The following is a 24053-nucleotide window of genomic DNA, read 5'->3' as shown; positions in this document are numbered from 1 at the left end:
CGGGCTTCTCAGTGCGGTGGCTTCTCCCGTTGCGGAGCACAGGCTCCGGACGCGCAGGCTCAGCGGCCATGGCTCACGGGCCCAGCCTCTCCACAGCATGTGGGATCTTCCCGGACGGGGGCACGAATCCGTGTCCCCTGCATCGGCAGGCGGACTCTCAACCACTGTGCCACCAGGGAAGCCCTGTAAATGGTATTTTTAAAATTTCATTTCCAATAGTGATTCTTAATATATAGATTTATAGCTAACTCTTCTCTATAAGCAAACCTAGTAGTTTCTTCGTAGAGTCCTTGCGAATTTCTATGCAATCAAGTCGTCTATGAATAACAACATTTTCACTCCTTCTTTTCCAGTGTTCATATCTTTTCATCATTTTTTCCTGCCTCGTTGCACAGGTGAGGACCCTGTACCAGGTGGCTCCCGATGGGCAGCTCGGAGCACACGGTCCGCTGGGGTCTCGCAGGCAGGGCCTCGTTCTCTGCCAGGGCCGCGCATCATGGTAGACACTGTGCTGAGCAGTGAGGCTGCAGATGACGTGGTCCCGCTCCACCACTTCCACGACCACGTTAGGGTTTCCAGAGATGCCACGCACTGCCCACTCTCCCCGGGTCCCACCAGCACCTGCACCTGCACCTGCTGGAGAGCCCAGCTGGGCTCTGACCCCACTCGGAACCCACAACCTTCCGAGTCACTTACCCTCCGCACTTTGGGATGAATATGTCTAACAAGGCATCCAGTGAACTGCTAGCTAATGCTCCCAGGTCTTCTTCGCAGGATGTAATCAAAACGGTGAATCAGGGTGACGTTCTACAGGATGTCCCAATGATAAAGGCCCATCAGGCTTATGTTGTGACACAGAACACGAGGATGAACCTGGGGCAAGATCGCGAACTTACGTTGTTGCCTCTTCCAAGTGAATGCAAACTGTTTCCGACCCTCCTCTCTAAAGGGGGTTGAAGAGAATGCATTTCCCAGATCAGTAGTCACCTAGCACGTCCCAGAGGCTGTGCTGTCTGTTCTACTAAAGAAACCACAAAGTACAGCACCTGGGTTGCAGGGTACGACTTGGTTCGGTTTATGTAATCCACTGCCAGTCACCACAATCCCACTGAGTTTTTATTTTTTAAGACACATTTTTAGAGCAGGTTTAGGTTCTTAGCAAAATTGAGAGGAAGCGTCAGAAATTTCCCATACACCCCCTACCCCTACCGGTATGTAGTCTTCCCCACTGTCAACACCCCCGACCAGCATGTTATATTTGCTGGAATTGGTGAGCCTACACTGACGTGTCCGAATCATCTAAGGTTTAGGGTTTACAGTAGGACTCACTGTGGGTGCTGTACGTTCTATGGGTCTGGACAAACGTATAATGACATGTGTCCACCATTATAGTATCATACAGAGCATTTTCACTGCCCTAAAGTCCCCTGTGCCCCACCCATTCATCCCTACCCCTACCGCAAACCCTGGCAATCACTGATCTTTTTGCTGTCTCCATAGTTCTGCCTTTTCCAGGATGTCATAGAGGTGGAAGCATACAGTACGTAGCCTTTTTCAGATCGGCTTCTTTCACTTAATAATATGCATTTAAGCTTCCTCCACGTGTTTTCATGGCTTGATAGCTCATTTCTTTTGAAGTCTGAATAATATTCCGTTGCCTGGATGGACCACAGTCTATTCATCCACTCGCCTACTGAAGGACATCTCAGTTGCTTCCAGGTTTTGGTAACTGTGAGTAAGGTTACTATGAACACCTGCATGCAGGTTTTTGTGTGGACGTAAGTTTTCAGCTGCTTTGGTTAAATACTAAGGGGTATGATTGCTAGATCGTATGGTGAGAGTATGTTTAGTCGTACAAGAAACCACCACATTGTCTTCCAGAGCGGCTGCACCGTGTTGCATTCCCACCAGCAACGAATGAGCATTCCTGTTGCTCCACATCCTCGCCAGCATGGTGTTGTCAGAGTTCCGCATTTTGGCCATGCTGATAGGGGTGTAGCGGCACCTCACATTAACTCGTATTTCCCCTGATGACCTATGATGTGGAGCATCTTTTCAGATGCTCATTTTCCATCCGCATATCTTCTTTGGTGAGCTGTCTGTTAAGGCCATTGGCCCATTTTTTGGTCGGGTTGTTTCTTTTCTTGTTGTTGAGTTTTAAGAGTTCTTTGCATATTTCAGATGACAGTCCTTTATCAGGTGCGTGTTTTGCAAATGTTTTCTCCCGTTATGTGACTTGTCTTCTCATTCTCTTGATATTGTCTTTCACAGAGTGAAGGTTTTTAATTTCAGTGACATCCAGCTTATCCACTGCTTTTTTCATGCCTTTGGCGTTGTATCAAAAAGTCAATACCACACCCAAGGTTATTTGGGTTTTCTCCCGTGTTACCTTCTAGGAGATTTATAGTTTTACGCTTTACATTTTGCTGTCTGGTCTATTTTGAGCTCATTTTTGTTAAGGGTGTAAAGTCTGTGTCTAGACTCATTTTTGTCACGTGGCTGTCCAGTGATTCCAGCGCCATTTGTGGAAGAGACCACCTTGGCGCCATTGTATTGCCTTTGCTCCTCTGTCAAAGGTCAGCTGACTGCATATATGGGTCTCTTTCTGGGCTCTCTACTCTGTTCCATTGATGTATGTGTCTAGTCTCTTGCCGTCCTGATTACTGTAGCTTTAGAGTAAATCTTGAAGTCTGATAGAGTCGGTCCTCCGACTTTGTTCTTCTACTTTAATATTGTGTTGCCTTCTGGGTCTTTTTTCTTTCCATATAAACATTACATCAATCTGTTGATATCCACAAAGTAAATTGCTGGGGTTGGGATTGCAGTGAATCTATAGACCAAGTTGGGAAGAACTGACGTCCTGACATACTGAGTCTTCTATCCATGAAGATGACATATCTCTCCATTTAGTATTATCTTCTTTGATTTTGTTCATCAGAGTTACGCAGTTTTTCCCGAATAGGTTTTGTATATACCTTGTTGGATTTTATCTAAGCATTTCATTTCTGACCCATCTGTTGCTGAGGTCGTCCGGGTGAGTCACAGTCTTGAAGGTGGCTCTAAGCCCTGACACTGCACTGGCATACAGTATGTTTTGCTGGACAATTTTGGCCATGGCAGCAGGTGGTTTTAAAGGCTTCCCCTTGGCCTTTCCTACCACTGTGGCTCTTACTCCTGCTAAGTACAGCCATCCATCCTGATATACCTCCAACAGCAAGGAAATGACCACAGGGTGGGCCTGGACACTTTGTACCTGTTACAAATCAGATTGGACCAAGATAATGTCTTCTGCAACCTCCCCTGACTCATGGCAGGGGGTGGGGGGGGGCATCATGGCATTTTTTGGTCTCCTTGTATGAGTGTCAACTGTGGTCCTGAGTCCCACAGCCTTCAGAGAAACTCGCATGTCCTCTCCGTGGCCACAGGTCTTTCTGGAGGAGGTTCAGGGAGGTGGCTCCCACGTGGACTTGCTCAGGGTTTGCAGCCCCTTCTCAGGACCCCGGGGTGTGGGCTATGGCTCAGAATCTGAGGAGTAATGTCATTGAGAGGCAAAGAGAGTGAAGAGTAGAAAATGCCTGTCACCACCTGAGCCTGGAGCTGGAACGAGCTGGGGAGAGTCTCCTTGGGACCGTCCGGCTGGGCTGGGAAGCCTCGCCCTGCCGTCGCCTCCAGCACCTGCCCAGCCGTCTGCCTCGGCCCCTCTGTCTCTATGGGACTCTGACCTGCAGGGAGGGGGCGCTGCTGCAGAGGAGCTGGGGTCTCTCCCTCCTGACCCTGACCCTCGGGCATGGGGCCCTGTCTGCACCTTCACTCCACTGTCTGTGATTCGATGACTCTTACATGCCTCCAGCTTCACTTTCCCAAGAATCTCACAATTCTCCTGAATTTGCCCAGGAGACCTGGCGACACTTCGTGTACCCAAAGCGCCAAGGGGCTCTGAGCCTAGAGGAAGGCCCAGCTCCACGCCCGACGGGCCCCACTAGGTACCTGCCCCCCGCTCAGGCATAGCCCTGTGTCCGGGGAGCGCTCCTTGCTTGGCTCCTGGAGCCCCTCCCCCCGGCCAGGGGCGCTGAGGTGCCTGAGGCTGGCATCCACTCTCCCTCCTGTGTGGTCTCCTCTCCCTTCTGTGCATGTCCATCATCGCCCTTTGCTGACACCCCTGCTCCTGCGGCCCCAGGACCAGGCCCATCTGCCCTCCGACGTCTCAGGCACCTTGTACCCAGCAAGCTCAGCGTGCGTCTCCAGTCTGCCCCCAGAGGGTTCTCCCACCCCCCGCTCCCATCTCGAGGTCACCCTGCTTCTGCCCAGTTAGTCCTGGATCTGCTCCCCCTCCTTGCGTGCACACCTCCACCCATAGCCACCCCTCCTCAGCCCCACGCCGCTCCTCCCCGGGCCGCCCAGCCACGGCCCTGAGCCTCCAGAGCCTGCCCACCCAAGGGGAAGGAATCCGACCCCAGCACGCGCCTCTGGGTCATCCGTCTCCGGACTTCCATGCTCGCAGGGCTCTCTTCCTACCCTGGCCGGACAGCAGGCCCCGCCTGGCTGAGCCCTGACCCCTCCTGTGGCGCACTGGTCCCCTGCCAGTTCCTCGCTGCCCCCCCCCCGGGGCCCCTCTGCACACGCTCCCCCCCGCACTCTGCCCCTTCCCCGCTGCCCTCCTGCGCTTTCCCAGACCTCAGCTCTGATCGGAGCCCTGATGAGCCAGGCCACGTCCTTTCCCCTGCAGCCCCTGGACGGGTGGTAAGTTCCCCAGCAGATGGTGAGCTCCACGCGGCTGGGGCAGTGTGGGCCTCCTCAGCGTGCGCCAGGGTGGGCACAGAGGCTGGCACGCAGCCGGCACTTGGACAGTGGGTGGAGGCCCAGGAAAGCTGGATGTGAGCCCCGCCTGGACCCGCCAGGACCCAGCCGGGAGAGTGGAGCGAGAGACGAGAGAGGCGGGGCCCAGGGCGCAGGGGAAGCAGGGGCCCACCCCAGCTGGCCAGGTAGCATTAGACCACGGGGGAGCCACGTACCTCAGGCCACAGCCGCCCGGACCACAGCCCTGGGACCCCAGCGGGGAGGAGCGGGGAGCGAGCGGAAGACCAGACGTGCCCAGCATCGCGGGCGGATCTGAAGAGCTCCCCGTGGGCCTTGGCGGCACTGGGCGGGCTGGCCTGCGCGTGTCTGTGTTGCTTCCATCTCTCAGTGTAACTCAGGGCAGCACGGGAGCCTGTATTTCAGGAGTTCCCAGAGGTGCCGGGAAAGGGGTCACGCGTTCCACCTGAACAGGCTTGTGAAATGAGTCCTGGGAGCACAATGGCAGCCCCCGCGAGGGCTCGGCACAGGTGAGGGACGATCCAGGTGGTGAGGGGTTTGCCCCCGGAAGGACACAGGTGGCAGTCCTGCCCTGGGTGCCCTCCAGAGCTGCCTCCCGGTTGGCCGGTGTCAGACGGAGGAGAGGACTCTGGCCTCGGCGTGGCCTCGCTCCGCCCTGTCCCCTCGGTTCCCGGCCCATTTGGGGCACATCCCATGTCACCCGCTGTCCCCCATTACTGGACTTCAGACTCGTGCACAGTGATGCCCCTGGGGCTGGAGCCCCTGGATTCCCAGTGATTTCCTGGGAAAGCATTTCCCCCGGGTTACAGGACGTGAGCCCTGACAACCAGGACCTGTCCCTACTGCTGGTCCCCGTGGCCCAGGGGCTGTCCTCCTCACCATCCATCACCACCCCGCGGGCCTGCTACCTGCTAGGAGGGGCCCGGGGGCTGAGGAGAGGCAGGCTGCCCCTGGGGAGGCGACCACCCAGCCTGCTGCCTTTTCTCACAGGGACCCAGCTCTCAGCGTGTGCCCAGCTCTGACGTAAACACGCAGGGAACCTGCAGGACCAGGTGTGGAAGCGGGTGATGGGACAATCGACCCCAAGGTTGGTGGAGAAGCCTGGGGAGGCACTCGGGTCGGTTCCTGCGCAAAATGCAAGATGCACGTGTGCTGTCGGGGGGCAGGGGGCGCAGGCAGGGTCTGTCTGTCCAATGGGGGCTGCAGGCGGGGAGCCCTGAGGAGGTGAGCTGTCCAGGCGTTTGTGAACACCCGGGCCACCCAAAGAGAAGCAGGCATGTGGCCAACCAGCATGGTCAGCGGGAAGGTAACCCCCCCACCAAGTGGGGAGCAGACAGCTGAGCCATGAAGCTTTCCAAGCGGAAGGAAGGCAGGGGTGGCCACAGCCCAGGACGGGGCGGGCAGGGGTCTATGGGGGGAGGAGGGCCCCGAGGGCCTCGGCACAGGGCTGGGGAGGAGGGGGGTGAGAAAGGGGCCCAGGGAGCAGCCACACGGTCATCTGGCGTCACGCAGAGTGACCCAGCTCTGTCGCACAGGCCCAGTCAGTCAGCCCAGGGCCAGACCGGAGTCACCCCCGCCCTCCCCTAGAATGTGGCATCTGTCTCACAGCCCGGACTGAAGAAGCTACTAGGCTCATCGAAGCTGCCAGGTGGGGGAGAAGAATTTGATCCCCAGGTGCTGCCGGCAGATTTGAGTTGTTTTTGTTTTTCTTTTTGAGATGTTTTTATTGTGACGAAAAAACATAACATAAAATTTACCATCTTAACAATTGTTAAGTGTAAATTCAGTGACATTAAAAATATTTACGGGCTTCCCTGGTGGCGCAGTGGTTGAGAGTCCGCCTGCCGATGCAGGGGACATGGGTTCGTGTCCCGGTCCAGGAAGATCCCACATGCCGTGGAGCGGCTGGGCCCGTGAGTCATGGCCGCTGAGCCTGCGCGTCCGGAGCCTGTGCTCTGCAATGGGAGAGGCCACAACAGGGAGAGGCCCGCGTACCGCAAAAAAAAAAAAACAAAAGTCACATCGTGCCACCAAGTTCACCATCCATCTCCAGAACTCTCCTTCTTCCCAAACTGACACTCGGTCCCCTTTAAACACTCCCCCCCATCCCCCTCCCCCAGCCCCTGGTAAACACCATACTTTCTGTCTCTATGAATTTGACTGCTTTAAGGACCGCATACGGGTGCGATCAGAGCGTTTGTCTTTTTGTGGCTGGCTTATTTCACTCAGCACAGTGTCTTCAAGGTTCATGCTTGCTGTAGCCTGTGTCAGTGCTGCACCCCTTCTGGCCGAGTAATGTTCCATTGTATGCGCAGACCACATTTGCCTATCCACGCATCTATCAGCGAACACTTGGCTGTTGTGAAGTACACTGCTATGAACACGAGGGTACAAATATCTCTCTGAGACCCTGCTGTCAACTCTTTTGGGTTTGTACCCGGAAGTGGAATTGCTGGATCACGTGGTAATTCTATGTTTAATTTTTTGAGGACACACCACACTGTTTTCTATAGTGGCTGCACCATGTTTTATTCCCACCAACAATGCACAAGGATTTTGATTTCTCCACATCCTTGCCAATACTTGTGATTTTCTGGGGCTTTTTGTTTGTTTGGTTGGTTGGTGGGTTGGTTGGTTTCTTTTTGGCCGCGCAGCACGGCCTGTGGGATCTTAGTTCCCCGACCAGGGATTGAACCTGGGCCCTCGGAGTCCTAACCACTGGACCGCCAGGGAAGTCCGTTCCGGGGTTTTTTGATAGTGGCCATCCTAATGGGTGTGAGGTGATATCTCACTGTGGTTTTGATTTGCATTTCCATAACGATTAGTGATGTTGAGCATCTTTTCATGGACTTATTGGCATTTATATGTCTTCTTTAGAGAGCTGTTGATTCAAGGCCTTTGCCCATTTTAAAATTGAGTTGTTTGGAGTTTGCTGTTGTTGAGTTGTAGGAGTTCTTTATATATTCTGGACATTAATTCCGATATCAGATATATGATTTGCAAATATTTTCTCCCATTCTGAGGGTTGCCTTTTCACTCTCTCGATAGCTTCTTTGATGCACAGAAGTTTTCAATTTATCCAGTCTATTATTTTTGGTTTTGTTGTTGCCTGTGCTTTTGGTATCATATCCAAGAAATCATTGCCAAATCCAAGGCCATGAAGATCCCCCTGTGTCTCAGCTCTGACGGTGAGGATCTCCCTGTGTCTCAGCTCTGACGATGAGGACCCCCCGTGTCTCAGCCCTGACGATGAGGACCCCCCTGTGTCTCAGCTCTGACGATGAGGATCCCCCCGTGTCTCAGCTCTGACGGTGAGGATCCCCCGTGTCTCAGTTCTGACGGTGAGGACTTTCGTGGCAGGGTTTTAATGCCCCGATAGCACCACACCTCCCAGGTGCCCCAGGCAGAGGCACCCTCCCCCGGGTTGCCGTCTTCACCGTCATGCAGAGCTTGGTGCTCCGCTGTACCCACCCCGTGAGAGCAGGTGCCAGGGGCAGGGCCCATGCGTCATCCCCGCACCCCTTCCCCAGGACGGTCCCCCAGAGCCTGCCCAGGGCAGCAGTCTCGGGCAGCCCTTCCAGTGGATGAATACAGGCTGGGTTCTGCTCCTGGTGGCCTCCCAGGACTTATCCCCTGTCTGGGATACGTCCTGAGACTTATCCCCCACCCCAAAACACCAGGGCTGATGCGTCCCCTCATGGTCTCCGGGCAGTGGACTGGATGCCGAGAGAGGCCCCCAGAGCTGAAGAGAGAGGGAAGGCGGTGAGATACCGCTCCCACAGCACACGTGCCCAGGGGCCCACTTGGGGTGACCCCAAGAGGCTGGCCGGCAGTGTCCCTAACTGTGAGCCTCCCAGCCCCGCGTTACAGGGCCTCCGCTGCTATCTCATGGCCAGGCCTCAGGCGTGGACAGATGGCCGGGAGGCACAGACGCACAGATGGCAACCAGCAGCCTGGGGCCAGCGGGCAGTGGGACAGTCAGCCTTGTCACCAGTCAGCGGTTCTGGGCAGTGCCCGAGCCTGCGCCCCAGCCAGTGGGCAGAACAGGGCTGCATTTTGGTGCCACAGCAGAATTCTCAGGCTACTTCTGTCCAGCACCTGCAGGGGACACACCCCAAAGAGGCGGTGGACCCGGGTCAGCTGAGCCACAGCGGCCAGTAGGAGCCCCTCTTCTCAGGAGCTGTCGCCGGCCGTCCCACCAAACCGGCTGCCAGGAGAGACGTCTGCTGGGGGCACGGGAGGCGGGGGGGCCCGGGGCACAGGGTCACAGAGGAGCATAGACAGGCACAAACGCCAGCCAGGTCCCAGGGCCGATTACGGCGAGACCTGCGGCCCAGAGGCCACGGGGCTGGGACAGAGGAGCCCGCCCCTTCCTGGCCTCCCACCCTCTTCCCAGGCTGCCCTGCATGTGACCCGTCTTCAGAGGACACGTCAGGGTCCCCCATCATGTCCGCAGCAGGCATCCACCCCGGCTCCGTCTGTCAGGCCGTCCAAGGGCCGGAGTGGCCTGAGCATGGGGAAGTCCACGCTTTCCTGGGAGTTTCGAGGTCCCTTCCTCTTGGGGAGGGTCTGGCTCAGGGGTGGCAAATTCTGGTGCCCCCGGGGCCGGCGAGGGGCAGAAAGAGGTGAGGCCAGCCTGGCCCTGTTTCAGCTTCCCCACTCCTCACCCAGCCCCCTGGGGCCCCCTGTCCACACGTGGGCCCGACACGGCCAGGACTGCGGACTGTCCTGAGAGGAGAACCCAGCGAGGCTCCTGCTTCAAGGAGGGAACTGTGACAAAACGCGGTGACGCCCTGACGGTGAGGGACCTTCCTGTGCACAGACGAGGGTGGCCACGTGCTGGGCAGGGGCCGGTGGGTGAGGCCACAGCACGGCGCTCGCTGCCTGGGGGCCCTGGCCTTCTCCAAGCCCCAGGGGGAGGCGCTGGGTCCAGGGCGCCGGCCAGCAGAGCCCATGAGGAGGGGGTCAGGACAGCCGCGGTCCTCCCTGAGCCCACCCTGCCCGCAGGCCCGTCCCACTGGGACCCCCCTTATGGTGAGCTTCTCCATCACACCCTCTCTCATTCCAGAGCCTTCCCCGGGGGCTGTGCCCAGGCCCTGGGCTGAGCCCTTCCCTGAGGGCTCTCCGGCCCACTGATGGCCCAGGACGAGAAGCCGCGAGCACGGACGCTGGGCCGTGAAGCCCTGGGTGGTGCGTAGGGGGCCCGTGTGAGCCTAGGGGGGCGGGGGCATGGGGGCCAGAGAAGGGGTCTTGGAGGAGAGGGTGCTGGGGTGGGTGAGGGTAAGGCCAGAGGGCACAGGGCTGCTCTGCTCAGCCTCGAGTGTTCAAGGGGGCAGAACAGGCCGAGGCGGGTGTCCGGGTGGGGAGGGGTGGGGTACAGGCTAGACAACCCCACCCGCCAGAGGGGCACCAACTTCCCTTGTGTCTGGCCGGCGGAGTCTTATTTGGACTCGTCTGAGTCACCTTCACGGGTGGTCACACCGACCTCTGCAGCCTCTCATCCCCCCACTGTCTGAGCACCCCTCTTTGAGCCCCCCAGGTAGGAGCTCTCCCCAGAGGGCAGGGTCGCACTCTCCCAGCCCCCGAGCCCAGCTCCCTGGGGGCAGATGAGGCCCAGCCTCCGGGCAGCAGGAAGTGCCGAGCCTGTCCCTTCCCCAGCCCCCTCCCCAGCTCCCCAGGTGCTCAGTCCTCGGGGCCCACAGGGGTCCAGGGCTCCAGGAGCTAGAGGCAGCCTTGGGTACCAGGCTGGCGCCCCAGCCATGGCGGTCAGAATCCGGGCCTCTGCTTGGCGCCTCCGGAAGCCAGAACTCGCCACTAATCCAGGGGGGCCGTGCTCAGAGGATGGCCTTGTCCCCCGTCCCCCAAACTGTCCAGTGATGCCCAGCGGGGCCGTGTCCGGCCAAGAGCCCGTCCTGTCCCTGCGTAGGGCACGCTCGTGGTTATCCTCACGGGTGGTGGGGAGGGGTGGGGGCAGCCTGAGGACACCAGGAGGAGACAGAGGGCACGCGTTTCTCGGGGAGAGCTTCCTTTAAGCAACGGCAGCACCGTCGTACAGTTCGGCTCTGAGGAAGTGGCCTGGACCCCGTCAGTCTCGCCCCTGGCAGCCCTGGGGACAGAAACGCTGACCCACTAAGTGTCCACCCTCACTGCTGGCCCCTTCTGGCCTTGCCCGGCAGGCCACCTCTATCTCCTGAGCTGCCTCAGAAGAGCCCAGGTCTCTGGGAGTCTGGGGACCACCCCCCGTCCCCAGGGCCCCAAACTGGCCTCCTTTCATTAGAGGGGCTGTCACTCCCGCTGCTGGGCCCACCTCCAGAGGCTGCCCGTTTCCAAGAGGGACTCCTGTCGGCATTAGCCCGGCTGGGAAAGGTCCAGATTTGAAGGAGGATCCCCTGAGGGGAGGGAACACTGGGGAGCCACACTCACTGCAGAGGCCCAGGCTGGGGAGCACAGAGCTCTGGGCCTGCAGGGACCTCTCCCATCACCACCCACAACAGGTCAGCTGCTGCCAGTGGTCTGTGTGGTTCCGGGGAGGTTCAGGTGAGAGGAAGTGAAGTAGGAAGTGCACAAGCCACGCGGCAGGTCACCTGACGGGCTCCAGAGGGAAGTCAGGTTCCAGAGGCGCATCCGAGGGCAGGTGAGGAAGACGGGCTCTGCTCTGGGCCTGGGGCAGGTGACCTCCCCTCCGCAGGCTCTGCGCACCTGTTACACGGCATTGCACTACTGAACTCAAGCTCCTTTGCAAATGCTCGGACAAGAGTCACAGTTTATGATTCTCCATCAGGAAGGACCCGTGGCCTGCACGCTTCCTCTACCTGGTGTGTGGCCACCAAGCACACAACTCCTCCTGGGGCAACTGCGCAGTGGAGGCTGAGGGCCCTTCCCTGCAGGGCTGGGGGCCCGGGGGAGAGGCCAGTCGCCCGCGTGTGGTCGCTCAGGCGGAGAGCTTCACCCAGGGCCTCTCCAGGTCTCCTGGGGAACAGCTTCTGGACAACAGCGTTCCCTAGTCCCCATGGCAACAGGGCCTGCACTCCTTTTCCAGGGAAAACCAGCCCTCAGCGTCGTGGTTGCCGCAGCAACGCCTATGGGCTCAGTCAGCCACGCTGTCCCGCCAACCCAGAGAGGGCAGCTGGGCACCCAGGACAGAGGAGCCAGGTGCTGCCCAGGTGCGGAGTCGGTGCACAGAAGGAGGTCCTGACCCTGCCAGGGTCCCAGGAGGAAACTCACTGGCAGCAGAGTCCCTGCTTTCCCTTGGGTCCTGTGCCCCAGCCCACGATGAGTTCCGCCTCCAGCGAGCCAGGCAACGGGGACTCTGCCGAGCGGCCCCAGCTGGGGCTGGACGCTGTGATCCAGGTCAGTGGTGGGGCTGCCCTCCGGCACCCTCCTGGGAGCAGGTCCCAAGGGCACCTGGGGAGGGAAAGGACCCTGCACAGAGAGGCCACACCTCCCCGGCTCCAAGGGGCACTTTCCACGTGTTCACGTGGTCAGCATGAGCACCACGTGAGCGCACGCGCACACAGGCACCTTACACACAGGCGCACACGTACACACACAGGTGCACACGTACACACACACACAGGCACCTTACACACAGGCGCACACGTACACACACACAGGTGCACACATGTGCAGACTGCTCGGGACAGGAGCCTGGGGAGAGACTGAACTGGGGGCCGGGGGCCTGAGCCCCAGGGCCAGCCTCCCTGCTCCGTGCTGTGTGGGCTCGGGCTATCAGCGCCCCTCTCTGGGCCTCAGGCTTGCGGCCTGCACTCCCACCCCGACCTTCTGGGGTCTAGTTCACTACTGCCTTGGGGCCAAGTGTGGGAATCAGCGGGGGCTCCCCTGGAGAGGCGTGCGCCCATGGGGGTGGCCCGTGCCCAGTGTCTAGTCTGTGAGCTCCAGAAGTGCTGGTTCGGTTTTCCTTCATAGCACCCACCTGCATAACAAAAACAACAGCGACAACGATAACGACTGGGAATTACCCCACGCCCCCTCCTCTTCACTCCCTACTCCCAGCCCGTGCCTGGCCCTGCCACCCCACCCTCTTAAGTGCCCCCCGCTGGCCATCACAGCCAGACAGTCCCCACCCTGATTCACCCCTCAGGGATCCCAGCGAACCCCTGGGAACCAGCTGACTCAGAGTTGTTTATTAACGCAGTTATTAGACTCTCAGCAGTGCGCTGCCTGATGGGGGTGACGTGGCCCTGTGCAGACCGACAGGTCACTGCAGAAGAGTAATTGCCGACAGTTGTCCCCGTGACTAAACAACACGGCGGAGCCGCCGCACGTGCGTGCGCGCACACACAGGTGCCCACGCAGGACAGAACACGACCGGGGCAGGATATTTGAATCAGGTGATGCAGGCAGCAAGGCTGACAAGATGGCCCTGGGTGGGGTGACTTTCTCTGTCCAGTTCCCGTGAGGTCCAGCTCTGCGAGGCCCTGGGTGCCGGTGACCATGAGGGCCGGTGGGGGGTCAGGGGAGGGAGGGCCGCTTGCACACCAGTTTCCAAGCCAGGCACCCCGTCAGCCTGTGAGGATGCTACCACCCCTTTGGGTTCCAGGAAAATAGAGGCTCGAGAGTTAAAGCAAGTTGCTATGGTTACGGGCTGGTTTGAGGGAGAAACACAGGATGGTGCCGACATCCGGCAGTGGGCATCGGTGCTTGGCAAAAGTGGCTGCCCCCCAGCTCCCGCTGCCCGTGGGAAACCGTCATCTGAAAGCCACGGGGAGCCCTGGCCGAGGTCCGCTCTGCCCGCCCAGCCAACACCTGTTGTCTTCACCACGGTGATGGAGATCGCGGTGGTTACTCCAGGGCTGAGTGGGCAGCAGGCGCCTCAAGATGCCCGGATAGGCCCGTCCGGAGGGGGAGGAGGGGGGATCCTCCAGCCCCTCCAGCTACAGACGGGGAAACCGAGGAGTCCGGGCAAGGCGTGGCTTGAGGACGGGGGCTCCTGTGGGACCAGACTTGAATGTGCTCCCCTGCCCAGAGGAGCTCCTGACACCCCACTTGCTGCAGCCGGAGCTGCTGCCCCTGTCAACCCCGGCCCCGGCCCACCCTCAGAGCTGGATTCTCTGAGGGTCTGGACGCAGAGGCGGTGGAGAAGGCCGATGGGCAGGAAGATTTGTAATTCTGGGCCCAGTTCCTCTAGAAGCTTCAGGAATTTTCAGACTCTTCCTTTTGGGTTAGGTTTTGATTAACGGTATTTTTCTAAGAACTTGTCTATTATATATAAATCTTCAAATTTACTGCCCAAGGTTGTTCCCAATATCCTCTTACTGTCTTCTTGAAGTCTGAGGCTCTGAAGCAGGTAACCACCTGCCCCTGAGTGTTGAGGCGCTTGAGACCCAGGGGTCACCCAGGACCCAATCTGAGGAAGTCCCTGGCAGGCTGCAATGAGCTGGTCACCCCGAACTGACGCCTCCTTTTTCATTGCTGATACCGGTCATTGTGGATCCTCTGTACGGTATTTTGTCTTCTATTTCATTGATTTATATACTTTTTATTCCTTTGCTTTTCAGTTCTTTGGGCTGTTTTTCTTCTAATATTTTGAGATGCGTGCTTAGCTCGTTGATTTGCAGCCTTCTTTGTTTTAAAATTTTTTTTTACTTAAAAAACTGTGGTAAATTATATATACATAAAATTTACCGTTTTCATCAGTTTTAAGTGCACAGCTCAATGGCGTTAAGTACGTTCACATTGTGCAGCTCTAGCCACCATCCAGCTCCAGAACTTTCTTCATCTTCCCCAACTGAAACTCTGCCCCCGCTATGCACGAACTCCCCCTCCCCCTCCCCCCTCCCCCAGCCCTGGCACCCACCACCCTACTTCCTATCTCTATGCATCAGACTCCTCCAGGGACCTCATATGAGTGGAATCATACGATACTTGCCTTCTCGTGTCTGGCTTATTTCACTTAGTATTGTGTCCTAAGGGGTCATCCATGCTGCAGCCTGTGTCAGAAGGTCCTTCCTTTCTAAGGCTGAATAATATCCCACTGTACGGATGGGCCCCATTTTGTAATCCATCCATATGTTCATGGATCCTTGGGTTGTTTCCACCTCTGGCTGTTGTTAATAGTGCTGCAAATACCTGTTCAAATCCCTGCTCTCACTTCTTTGGGGTGTACACCCGGAAGTGGGATTGCTGGATCCTACGGTAATCCCACGTTTAATTTGGGAAAACTCCACACTGTTTGCCACCGTGGTGGCATCATTTCACATTCCCACTTTCTTCTTTAATGTATGCATTTCCTCCTAAACAAGGCTTTAGCTGCGTCCCATAAATTCTGATATAATAAGTTTCATTTTTACCCAGTTCAAACTGCTTTCTAATTTCCACTGTGGCTTCTTATTTTAGCCCTGGATTATCTAAAGGTATAAATACCTTAGTTTTCAAACATATAGAGATTTTCAAGTTTTTCTTTACATCTAGTTTAACTACCCTGTGCACAGAGGTTTTGCTTCGAGCGTCGTCAGGTGGAAAAGCTGATTAGCGTCCGCACGGAGGCTGTCGGGGGGCAAACGGACGCCTGGATCTGGTTTCAGAGAAGAGCTCCGTGCTGGAACCAGATGTCCGGGGCCGTTGGCATGTGGGTCACTGGGTGAGATCCCAAGGGGAGACTGTACCCAGGAAAAGGAGCGGGTGCACACCCGCACCCAAAGGTGGGCGAGGCGAGAAGGAACCGGCCAAGGGGGCCGAGACGGGGAGGCCAAGGAGGTGAGAGTGACTGGGAGAGGGCCATGTCTGGAAACCTCGTGAGGGGAGAGCTCCAGGGAGGAGGAACGACCGTCAGCACAAAGTGCTGCTAGTAGGTCGAGCACAGGCCCGGTGGGCCACGGCATTCAACAGCGCGGGGGTCATGGGTGACATTGACCACAAGGGTAACTCGTGGGGCACGTAGGGGCAATCCATCTTTTTAAGGCGAGGATAAATGATGACAGTTTGCGTCGACAAGAATGGTCTGATAGAGAGAAAAATAACTGATACGTAAGCAATAAGGAAGGATTGCTGGAGCAATGTCCTTAGTGCAAGAGAGAAGATGGTATGGGATGAGGTGGGGTGGGTGGGATGGGATAGGATGGGATGGGGTGGGATGGGGGGGTGGGGTGAGTACATACATGGATTAAAGCAGAGGCTGGCAAACTTTCTGGAGGGGCCAGATGACTGATACTTTAGGCTTTGCAAATCATAAAGTTTCTGTAGCAACTATTCAGCTCTGACACTGGAGCATGAAGGGGGTCACAGACACTGTGTGAGCAAATGGATGTAGTTATTTTCCAAGAAAGCTTTACTTACGAACAAGCGGCAGGCCCGGATTTAGCCTACAGATAGAGTCTGCCGAGCTCAGGATCAGCGGACGGAGGAATAAGGGGACATTCGGGTGGGTAGGGGAAGAGACTGTCGTACAGATGGTGGCAGATGGTTGAGTGGGTGGGTGGGAGTGGTGGACTCGTGGTAGGTTGGAGAATGGATGGAAAGTCATTGTACACAGAGTGTGGGGATGAGAGCAGAGCCCCGCATTCTAGAAACTGGCCCTTGCATGCATACAAAAGCCTGCCGACATCCTAAGTGTGCAGCTTAACTGAGCCCGTCGTGTGGCTGGCGCCCGCCCCAGCAGAGCATTCTCAGAATGCCAGAAGCCCCCTCCCCCAACATACATTAGTCTTGCCCATTTGGGGACTTCAGAGAAATGGAGCCATATACGTGAGTGTGTAAACACACACACTCTTTGTACTACACCACGTTTGCGAAATTCACCGGCATGCAGCACGTCGCTCTAGTTTGCTGTGCACGCCAGTGTGTGAATATGCCGCACTTCTGAAATGCGTTCATTTTAGAGCTAATGGCCATTTGCGTGGTTCCATGAACGGCACCGCCACGAACATTCTGCTCCACATCTTTGGGGGCCACATGTGTGTGTTTCTGTTGGGTGCACACCCAGCCACAGGAGTGCCGGGTCACAGGTTGCATACGTCCAGCTTCAGTGAACACTGCCAGCGGATTTCAAAGTGGCTGCATGGATTCACAGCGTGTGAGGGGCTGGCCGCTACACATCCTCGCCAGCACTTGGCATTTCCTGTCATTTTCCTATTCAGCCATTATGGGGAATGTACAGTGGTATTGCTTTATGGTTTTAATTATCGTTTACCCGATGACTAATGAAACTGAGCACATTTCCCTGTGTCTACTGGCCCTCCAGACATCTTCCTTTGTGAAGCGTCTGCTCTACCATGTGCCCGTTTTGCTCTTGGGGTCGTGCCTTCTCTTCTTATTACTGATCTCGACTTGATGGCCTAATCTGGAAACAAGTCCTTTATTAAATACGTGTATTGCGAGTACCTCCCGTGGGTGGCCTTTTCACCCCTGTAACGGTGCTTTGAGGAACGGTTCATAACTGTAACCTGGCACAATCTGTCCATTTTCCACCTTAGGCTACTGCTGCTTGTGTGCTATTTAAGAAACACGCTTCGCCTACTCCAAGGCCACTAAGAGGTTCTTCTCTGTTTTCTCTTAAAAGCTTTATTGTGTTACTTTCACAGTTAAATCTGCAATCCACTGGGAATTGACCTCTGTGTACGGTGTGAGGTGGAGACCACCACGCGTTTCCTTCCGTATGAAAAGCCAGTGGGCCTTGCCCCAGACTGAAAATCCCATCATCTCCCCACTGCACTGTGTCACCTTCGTCACTCACCAGTGTGTGCACGTGTCTGCGCACGTGTCTGCGTGTGCATGTGCGCATATATACTTCCAGAGTTCGTGGCCTCTTCCCTGGTCAGCTGGTCCTTATACCAACGCTACCCTGTCTTCGTCCCTGTGGATCTGTGACGTGTCGTTACGTCTGAGCATAAGCTTTCTTCACGATTCCCTACATACTTTTTTTTTTTTTTTTTTTTGTGGTACGCGGGCCTCTCACTGTTGTGGCTTCTCCCGTTGCGGAGCACAGGCTCTGGACGCGCAGGCTCAGCGGCCATGGCTCACGGGCCCAGCCGCTCCGCGGCACGTGGGATCTTCCCGGACCGGGGCACGAACCCGTGTCCCCTGCATCGGCAGGCGGACTCTCAACCACTGCGCCACCAGGGAAGCCCTCCCTACATACTTTTGACTCTTCCATAAGAATTTTAGAATCCGTTTGTTAATTTCTACAAACTAAGAACCCTGCTGGGATTTGGACTGGGATTTCATTGAATCTGCAGATTAATTTGAGGAGGACTGACGGCTTTACAATGCTGTCTTCCATTCTTCCATTTACGTTTTTGCTAATTTTACTCAACGTAGCTCTCCACGGAGCGGCCCTGCACATACTTTGTTAGCACATTGGCTCCTAGGTATTTGATGTGTTGGGAAGCTGTTACCACTTTTAAAATGATCATAGCTGAGAAACCGGCTCTGTTTTGAGGGTCGCTCCGTTCCCAGGCTCTGTCGCTGATCTTCCAAACTCAGAGCACCCACCCAGCCCAGGACGCCCTGCCGCTCACCTCTCCCTGAGTGTCGGTCCATCTCCCCCACTGCTTCCGTGGCTCTCTGACGTCTTCAGGAGTAGGAGTTTCACAGTCTACCTGGCTGTTCTAGTAACTGTGGAGGGAGGGCTGGCTCCCTGGGTCCTCTGTGTCCTGCGTCCTCCCCTCCCCACACACACACCTTCTCCACTCACGGGTTTTGTAGAGGTGTTTATGGTTTAAGTTTCCAAAGTGGGAAGGTCTGAGGGGGAGGGGGGAGGGAGGGGCACCGGGGAGAGGGAGGAGGTGCTGTCGGGAGGCCCGGGAGGGCTGGCAAGGTCATGAAGTCGCAGCTGCCCCTGAGCAGAAAGGAGGGCACTGTGGTGTTCAGGTTCTGGACCTGAACTGGCCCTGCCACTGACTGTCTGCCTCAGGGTCCCCATCTGTACGAGGGTGAGACAGGTGGTCTGGGGGGCTCCCCAGAGCCTGGGTGAGTGAGGGCCCACCCTCGGGACAGGAGCCGGGATGGTTTGAGAGTGCCAGGGTGTGGCCAAGCCCTGTGTGGACGGCAGCCAGGGTCACTGCCAATCAGATGGGACATGTCTCCCTTCCTCGTTCAGAAGCGAAGACGGGGCGCCACCATCCTCACGGGGATGTTAAAGGCCTTCAGTCACCTCTCCCGCCTCGTGGCTCCCGTGCACCCTGCTCCCCAGCCCCGCACAGACTGCCTCTCCTCCTCTGGTCCCTCCACCTGGACGCCTGACCTCTGTCCCCTCTGGCTGCTGGACTCTTATTTATCCTTCAAGGTCCAACTCAGCGGCCCCCTCCTCCCGGAAGTCCGTGTGGGCACAGAGGACACAGTAGCAAACAAGACGGACAGGATGCTGCCCTTCTGTCATCCCTTGACATGAGTCATTTTTCAGTTGGTGATTCATACCTTGGGCTTGGCTTTCAGTCCCTCTGGTAGTGACCTGTGTCTGAGCCTGCTTGCGTGCCAAGCGCTGACGGTGCCGGGCTGGGGAAGCGGGGATGAATGAGAAATTGTCCCCCCATCCCCAGTGCCTGCTTTCATGCCTGGCCCAGATTGCCCCCTTATTGTTAGTTGAGGCCTGACCCGGCTCCTGGGGTGATGCCCAGGGCCCCAGAGGGCTCAACGGACGCACAGAGATCTGAAACTGGGCGGTGCTGAGATACAGCACGGTGGGGGCCAGGGGTTACCCCAGGCACAGAGAAGCTCTTTTTCCTAAGGAAATGGAGCCTGGCAGGCCGCCACCCAGGCCCAGGGCCCTCTCTGCAGCCGGCCAAGCCACGGAAGGATGGCAAGCAGACGTCCGGTGGCTGGACTTGGCTGGAGGCCCTGTCCTCAGATGTGTTCTTCAAGCTGGGCCCGCGCCTGGCGAGGGCCAAAGCCTGGCCCTGGGGTGCCTGGGGCCCTGTGGGGGTGCTGGGGAGGGTCTGAGGGGCAGAGGTGGAGGAGGAAGCCAGGCTTGGGCCGGCCCCCATTCCTCTGCCTTCGGGGAGGGGACCCAAGGCCAGCGTGCCTGCGGAGTCCTGATCTCGGGCCACTGGGAAGGTGCTGGGGGCCCACGGGCAGGGGCCCAGGCCTAACACTGCCGCCCGTGAGTGCAAGACCCTGAGCCTCCCTTCCAGCCGAGATGACAGATATAAAACGGGTGCTGGGAGACCTTGAGAGGTGACGCCCTTCTCACATCTCCATGAGCAAGGGAGCCTCTGCCTTCCCGCCGCCCCCAGGAGCCCCAGCCTCCCTCCTCGAGCGACGAGCAGTCACAGCTCCTGCAGCGCCCCTTGCGGCCACACGGTGGCACTGTTGGAGCTCCGCCACCCCAGACCCAGGCTGCTGGCCGGGGGCCCCCCCCCACCCCCCGACTCTGCCGAGGGGCCCAGGATTCTGACTCGCTCACGCTGCTGGCTGAGTTGAGGTCCCCCGCTGGACACCCGCTCTCGCAGGGTGACTTTCAACGGGGCTTCTGGCGCCCCTCCCTGCCTTGCCACGGGGCTCATCTGGACCCACCCGGGCCACCCAGGGGTCTCCCTCACTGGGCTCTGGGTATGGGGCACCCTCATCTTCCTTCCAGAAGTCGCTGGGCTCCTCTCCCTGGGGATCTGTGCCTGGGCAGCCTGCGGATTCAGAGGGGCCACTCGGGGGTCCGATGCTGGTCACCAGTGAGGGAGAGAGTGAGATTGTTCCGTGTGGGTTGCGTTTCTGTCTTACAGCTCCACCCGCCCTCCCCAGCCGCCTCATGTCCTCACCTGTGGGATTAGGGCGGGGTCCCCAGAGCCGCAGCCCCCGGGTCCCTGGGACGCCCCATTTTCAAAGATGAGAACACACGGCTCGGGACAGCAGGTGGCATGCCTGAGGTCAGGCAGTGCACCAGCAGTGGCAGAGCAGGGGCCCCAGCCCACCTCTCCCAGAGGGGAGCCCAGGGTCCTCGGAGCGGAGACCCTCCCCATCCACAGGGCCACACGGCGAGGGCGGCGGCGAGGAAGGAGGGGATGGCCGCCCCACTGGGCCGCACACACAGGCCCCCCTCTAGGGCTCACTGGGGGTGTCACGCAGGGGCTGTGACCTCCCTGAGGTCCTTAGAAGCTGGTTGAGCTGATGGGGAGGAGGACGCTGGGGACAGAAAGGAGGAGGGGACATGGTCAGGCTCAACTGTGAGTCTGAGGTCTTTTGGGGAGCTGATGCCCAGCTCTGGTGTCCCCTCTGACCAGCTGAGACTGCGAGGGGGGGAGGGGGGCTTCTAGAAGTCTCCCAGTGCACTGCCCGGTCACAGGCAGACAGCACACCCCCCCAAAGCTGACCCAGAGCCACCCCTGGCCCACAGGGCTGCAGGTGGCATCACGGGGTCCCGGGCGGCCGCAGGGGGAACCAAGCCCCAAGGCCAGAGGTTGGTGCAGGCCCAGTGACCTGCCCTGGGTGAAGGCCCCTCCCTGCCCCCATTACTGGGGGGAGTGGGGGGCAGGAGGTGGGGCGGGGTGGGAGGGGGCAGCCCCAGGGCCTCCGTGCACCCCCACCGTGCCGACCCCACTGCCTCCCTCCGCTCCAGCTGGGCCACGGCCCATCGCAGGCACCCGGCCGCAGCTGGAACCCATTACGCGCCCAGCTCCTCTTGGGACGTCTCGGCTAATAACTGACCCTCCGTAAATGTTAGGAATGAGTCAAGTTTATGGCGCTGCTGCCTTCCCGTTAGCGGGTGGCGCCGCGGACGCTGGGGCGGGGAGGGTGGTGTGGAGAGCGGAGGGGCAGCGGCCTTCCTGGACTCGACAGTCCCGCGGGCCTCAGGTGGCTCTCGCCTCCCCCTTGGGCCTCGGTTTCCCTGAGTGCAAAGGGGGTTCAGGGCGGACGATGGCTGAGCCCCTGCCTGCGGCCTTGGTGGTCTCGGCGCCCCCTTCCGGGCTCTGCCCAAAGGGGCCAGCAGGCACCTCGTCCCCTCCCCTCAAGGGAGGCTGCTCACCCGAAGTCATGCTGAAGGGGGGTCGGCGAGGGGGAGTGTAGTCAAGGTGCCTCCCAAGACCTCCCAGGGGACTCAAATTCCTACACGCAGGTGAAGGAGGACTGGGGTCCAGGTGAACCAGAGCCAGGGTTCTCACTCCCCGTGGGGGGCGGTGGAATTCAGTCCCGCGAGTTTGCTCAGTGTCTGCCCAGCACTGAGCTCCTGTTGGGATGGGAACGTGGCTTCACCAGGTGTCATGCAAGAGCCCGGGTCTCGGGGTCGCCCTGGCCACTCTGGTGCTGACGGAGGGGCAGGCCTCGTGTCCAGGCAGACGTGAGCGGAAGAGACCAGGCTGGGGTCTCAGGAGGAGGGGACGGGCTGAGATTGTACCAGGGCAGTGGGGTGGGGAGAGCAGGGTTGCACCCAGGAAGCCCTCCATCCCTACCGGCCCAGGCCTGAGGGTCAGAGCCAGGTGGAGGGGTCTAGGCCTCGAGAGGGTCTTCAGGGAGAGCTGGGGGGATCAGAGGAGGACAGGCAGGTAGGAGGCTGTGCGGTGGTCACTCACCAGGGCCCTGGGATGGGAGGGAGATCTGGGGAGTCTCGGGATGGGGGGTCTTGGGAAGCCAGGGGTGGGGAGGGGCTGGGCATATGGTGGTAAGTTTGAGAAGTCTGGGACCTTCGGGGGTGATGGGAGGACCCTGGTTTGTCGCCCTAGAGAGTCACTGGAGGGGACATCCATCTCCAGGACCCCCTGGGAAGCGTCTGGTTACCCTCTGCTATTTCACTCACTGCCTGACAGCTCATATCGCAAAGGCAGCAGGGCCGGTGGGCAGCTACGGACTGTCCTGAGTGCAGGCCCATCCTGCCTCGCTGCCCTCTCATGTCCAGGTGTTCATGCTGGTTTAGAAGTGGCTGCCTCGGCCTGCAGCGTTCACGAGTTCCCCCCACGGTCAGCACCACGACAGACCTGGCGACAAAGGCCCCGCCCGGCCCTGGGCTCTGGAGGGCAGCCCAGGCCCTCCCCCGGCGGTGCCATCGTCGTGGAGCCGAGAATGCCCAGGGCCGAGGCAAAGTGCCAACTGGAGCCCAAGACCCCAACACCAGTCTCTGGGTACCCAAGACCCAGGGTCTCCTACCCGCGTCCGGGGCTATTCGGACCTCTGCCACAGATGGTCAGCTGTTCTAGGCGGCTAGGAAGGAGGGCCGTCCCCACGATCCACCCACTGTCCCTCCCTCGGCTCCCACCCTGCCCCGGCCCAGGGCCCACGCGTGCCCCTCCCAGTGGACGGGGAAGCCCCACATGGCTGGCCTTGTCCTAAAGGGGGGTGTGTGGGTGGACCTTCTACCAGTTGTCCCTCTGCTGTTGTCAGCCCCTCCTGCCGTGGGGCTCTGGGCCTGCTGGGTGGGGTTCAAACCCCTCCCTGCCAACCCCACTGTGAGAACTGGGAGGCTGCCTGCTCCAGGAGGGCCAGAGGCAGGAGCCTGCCTCCCAGCGTCCCCGGAGAGGTCCACCACGACGGTCAGTGCAGCCCCCGCAGAGGCGGAGCAGCGCTGAAGGGTGGGGCGAGGTGGTGCCCTAGGCTCGGAGCTCTCCGGACCAGCTCTTCTTTCCTCACCCGTGCTCAGAGCAGCGCCAGGATAGGCAGGGTGCCCTCCCACCTTGAAAGGTGGGGAAAGCAAGGCACGGGCCTTGGTGACCTCACCCAGTCCTCTCCAGCGCACTTTGCCACCATATGGGAGCCCCGTGGCAGCGCCCACTAACTCCAGTGGGTTCACGTGGGGCTCTGGCAGCTGTCCAGGGACCTGCCAGCCCCAGGCATCTCTGAGCCGGTGTTTTTCAGAGGCTGGAGGACACCGTCCTGAGCCCCATGGCCAGCAGAGAAGACCGGGCGCTGACCGTGCATGGGGGAGGCTGGCGGGCCTCACCCATCCCCGTGCCTGCCTGCATCCGTGAGATTGTGGCTGGCAGCCTGGGCGAGGAGCCGCCCCAAGGTGAGGGGGGCCACCAGGGGGGCTGCAGAGCCGTCAGTCAGAGTCCAGCTTCAGGGAGCCAAGCCCCTCACTGTCCCCTGACCGGGCCGGCCCCTCCCGGCCCATCATCCTCCCCTGTGTTAGGGCGAGAACCACACCTTCCCACGGCATCGTCCCCGGGGATCAGAAGCCCATCCCCACGGCGCGCTCACCACCAGGCCACAGGGACCATGCCCACCTAGCCCTACGTTGGTTTGTCACACATCTGTGCCCACCAGTCTTGATTTAATTATGTTCATTTTTCATTAGATGATGAAATCCTAAAGGGTGACACTCAGGAGGCGTGGACGCTAAGCAGTCCCCCCCCCAAGAGCTC

At 58.8% G+C, this 24053-nt stretch overlaps 1 protein-coding gene across 1 annotated transcript in view; it reads left to right on the top strand.

The window, feature by feature from the left end:
- Positions 1–11404: 11404 nt before the first annotated feature.
- The window catches only part of CROCC2 (ciliary rootlet coiled-coil, rootletin family member 2), a 72166-nt gene continuing 59517 nt past the window's right edge, over positions 11405–24053 (top strand). The window contains exons 1-2 of the mRNA XM_069540876.1: positions 11405–12165; positions 23548–23698. Coding sequence (XP_069396977.1) covers positions 12088–12165; positions 23548–23698 — 229 coding nt within the window. The 5' untranslated portion in view covers positions 11405–12087. The remainder of the gene's footprint in view (positions 12166–23547; positions 23699–24053) is intronic.

Source organism: Delphinus delphis, chromosome 7 (genome assembly GCF_949987515.2).
Source record: "Delphinus delphis chromosome 7, mDelDel1.2, whole genome shotgun sequence".
NCBI classification, from domain to species: domain Eukaryota; kingdom Metazoa; phylum Chordata; class Mammalia; order Artiodactyla; family Delphinidae; genus Delphinus; species Delphinus delphis.
The sequence above is the reverse complement of the archived record's forward strand: the minus strand, read 5'-3'. Positions and strand labels throughout refer to the sequence as shown.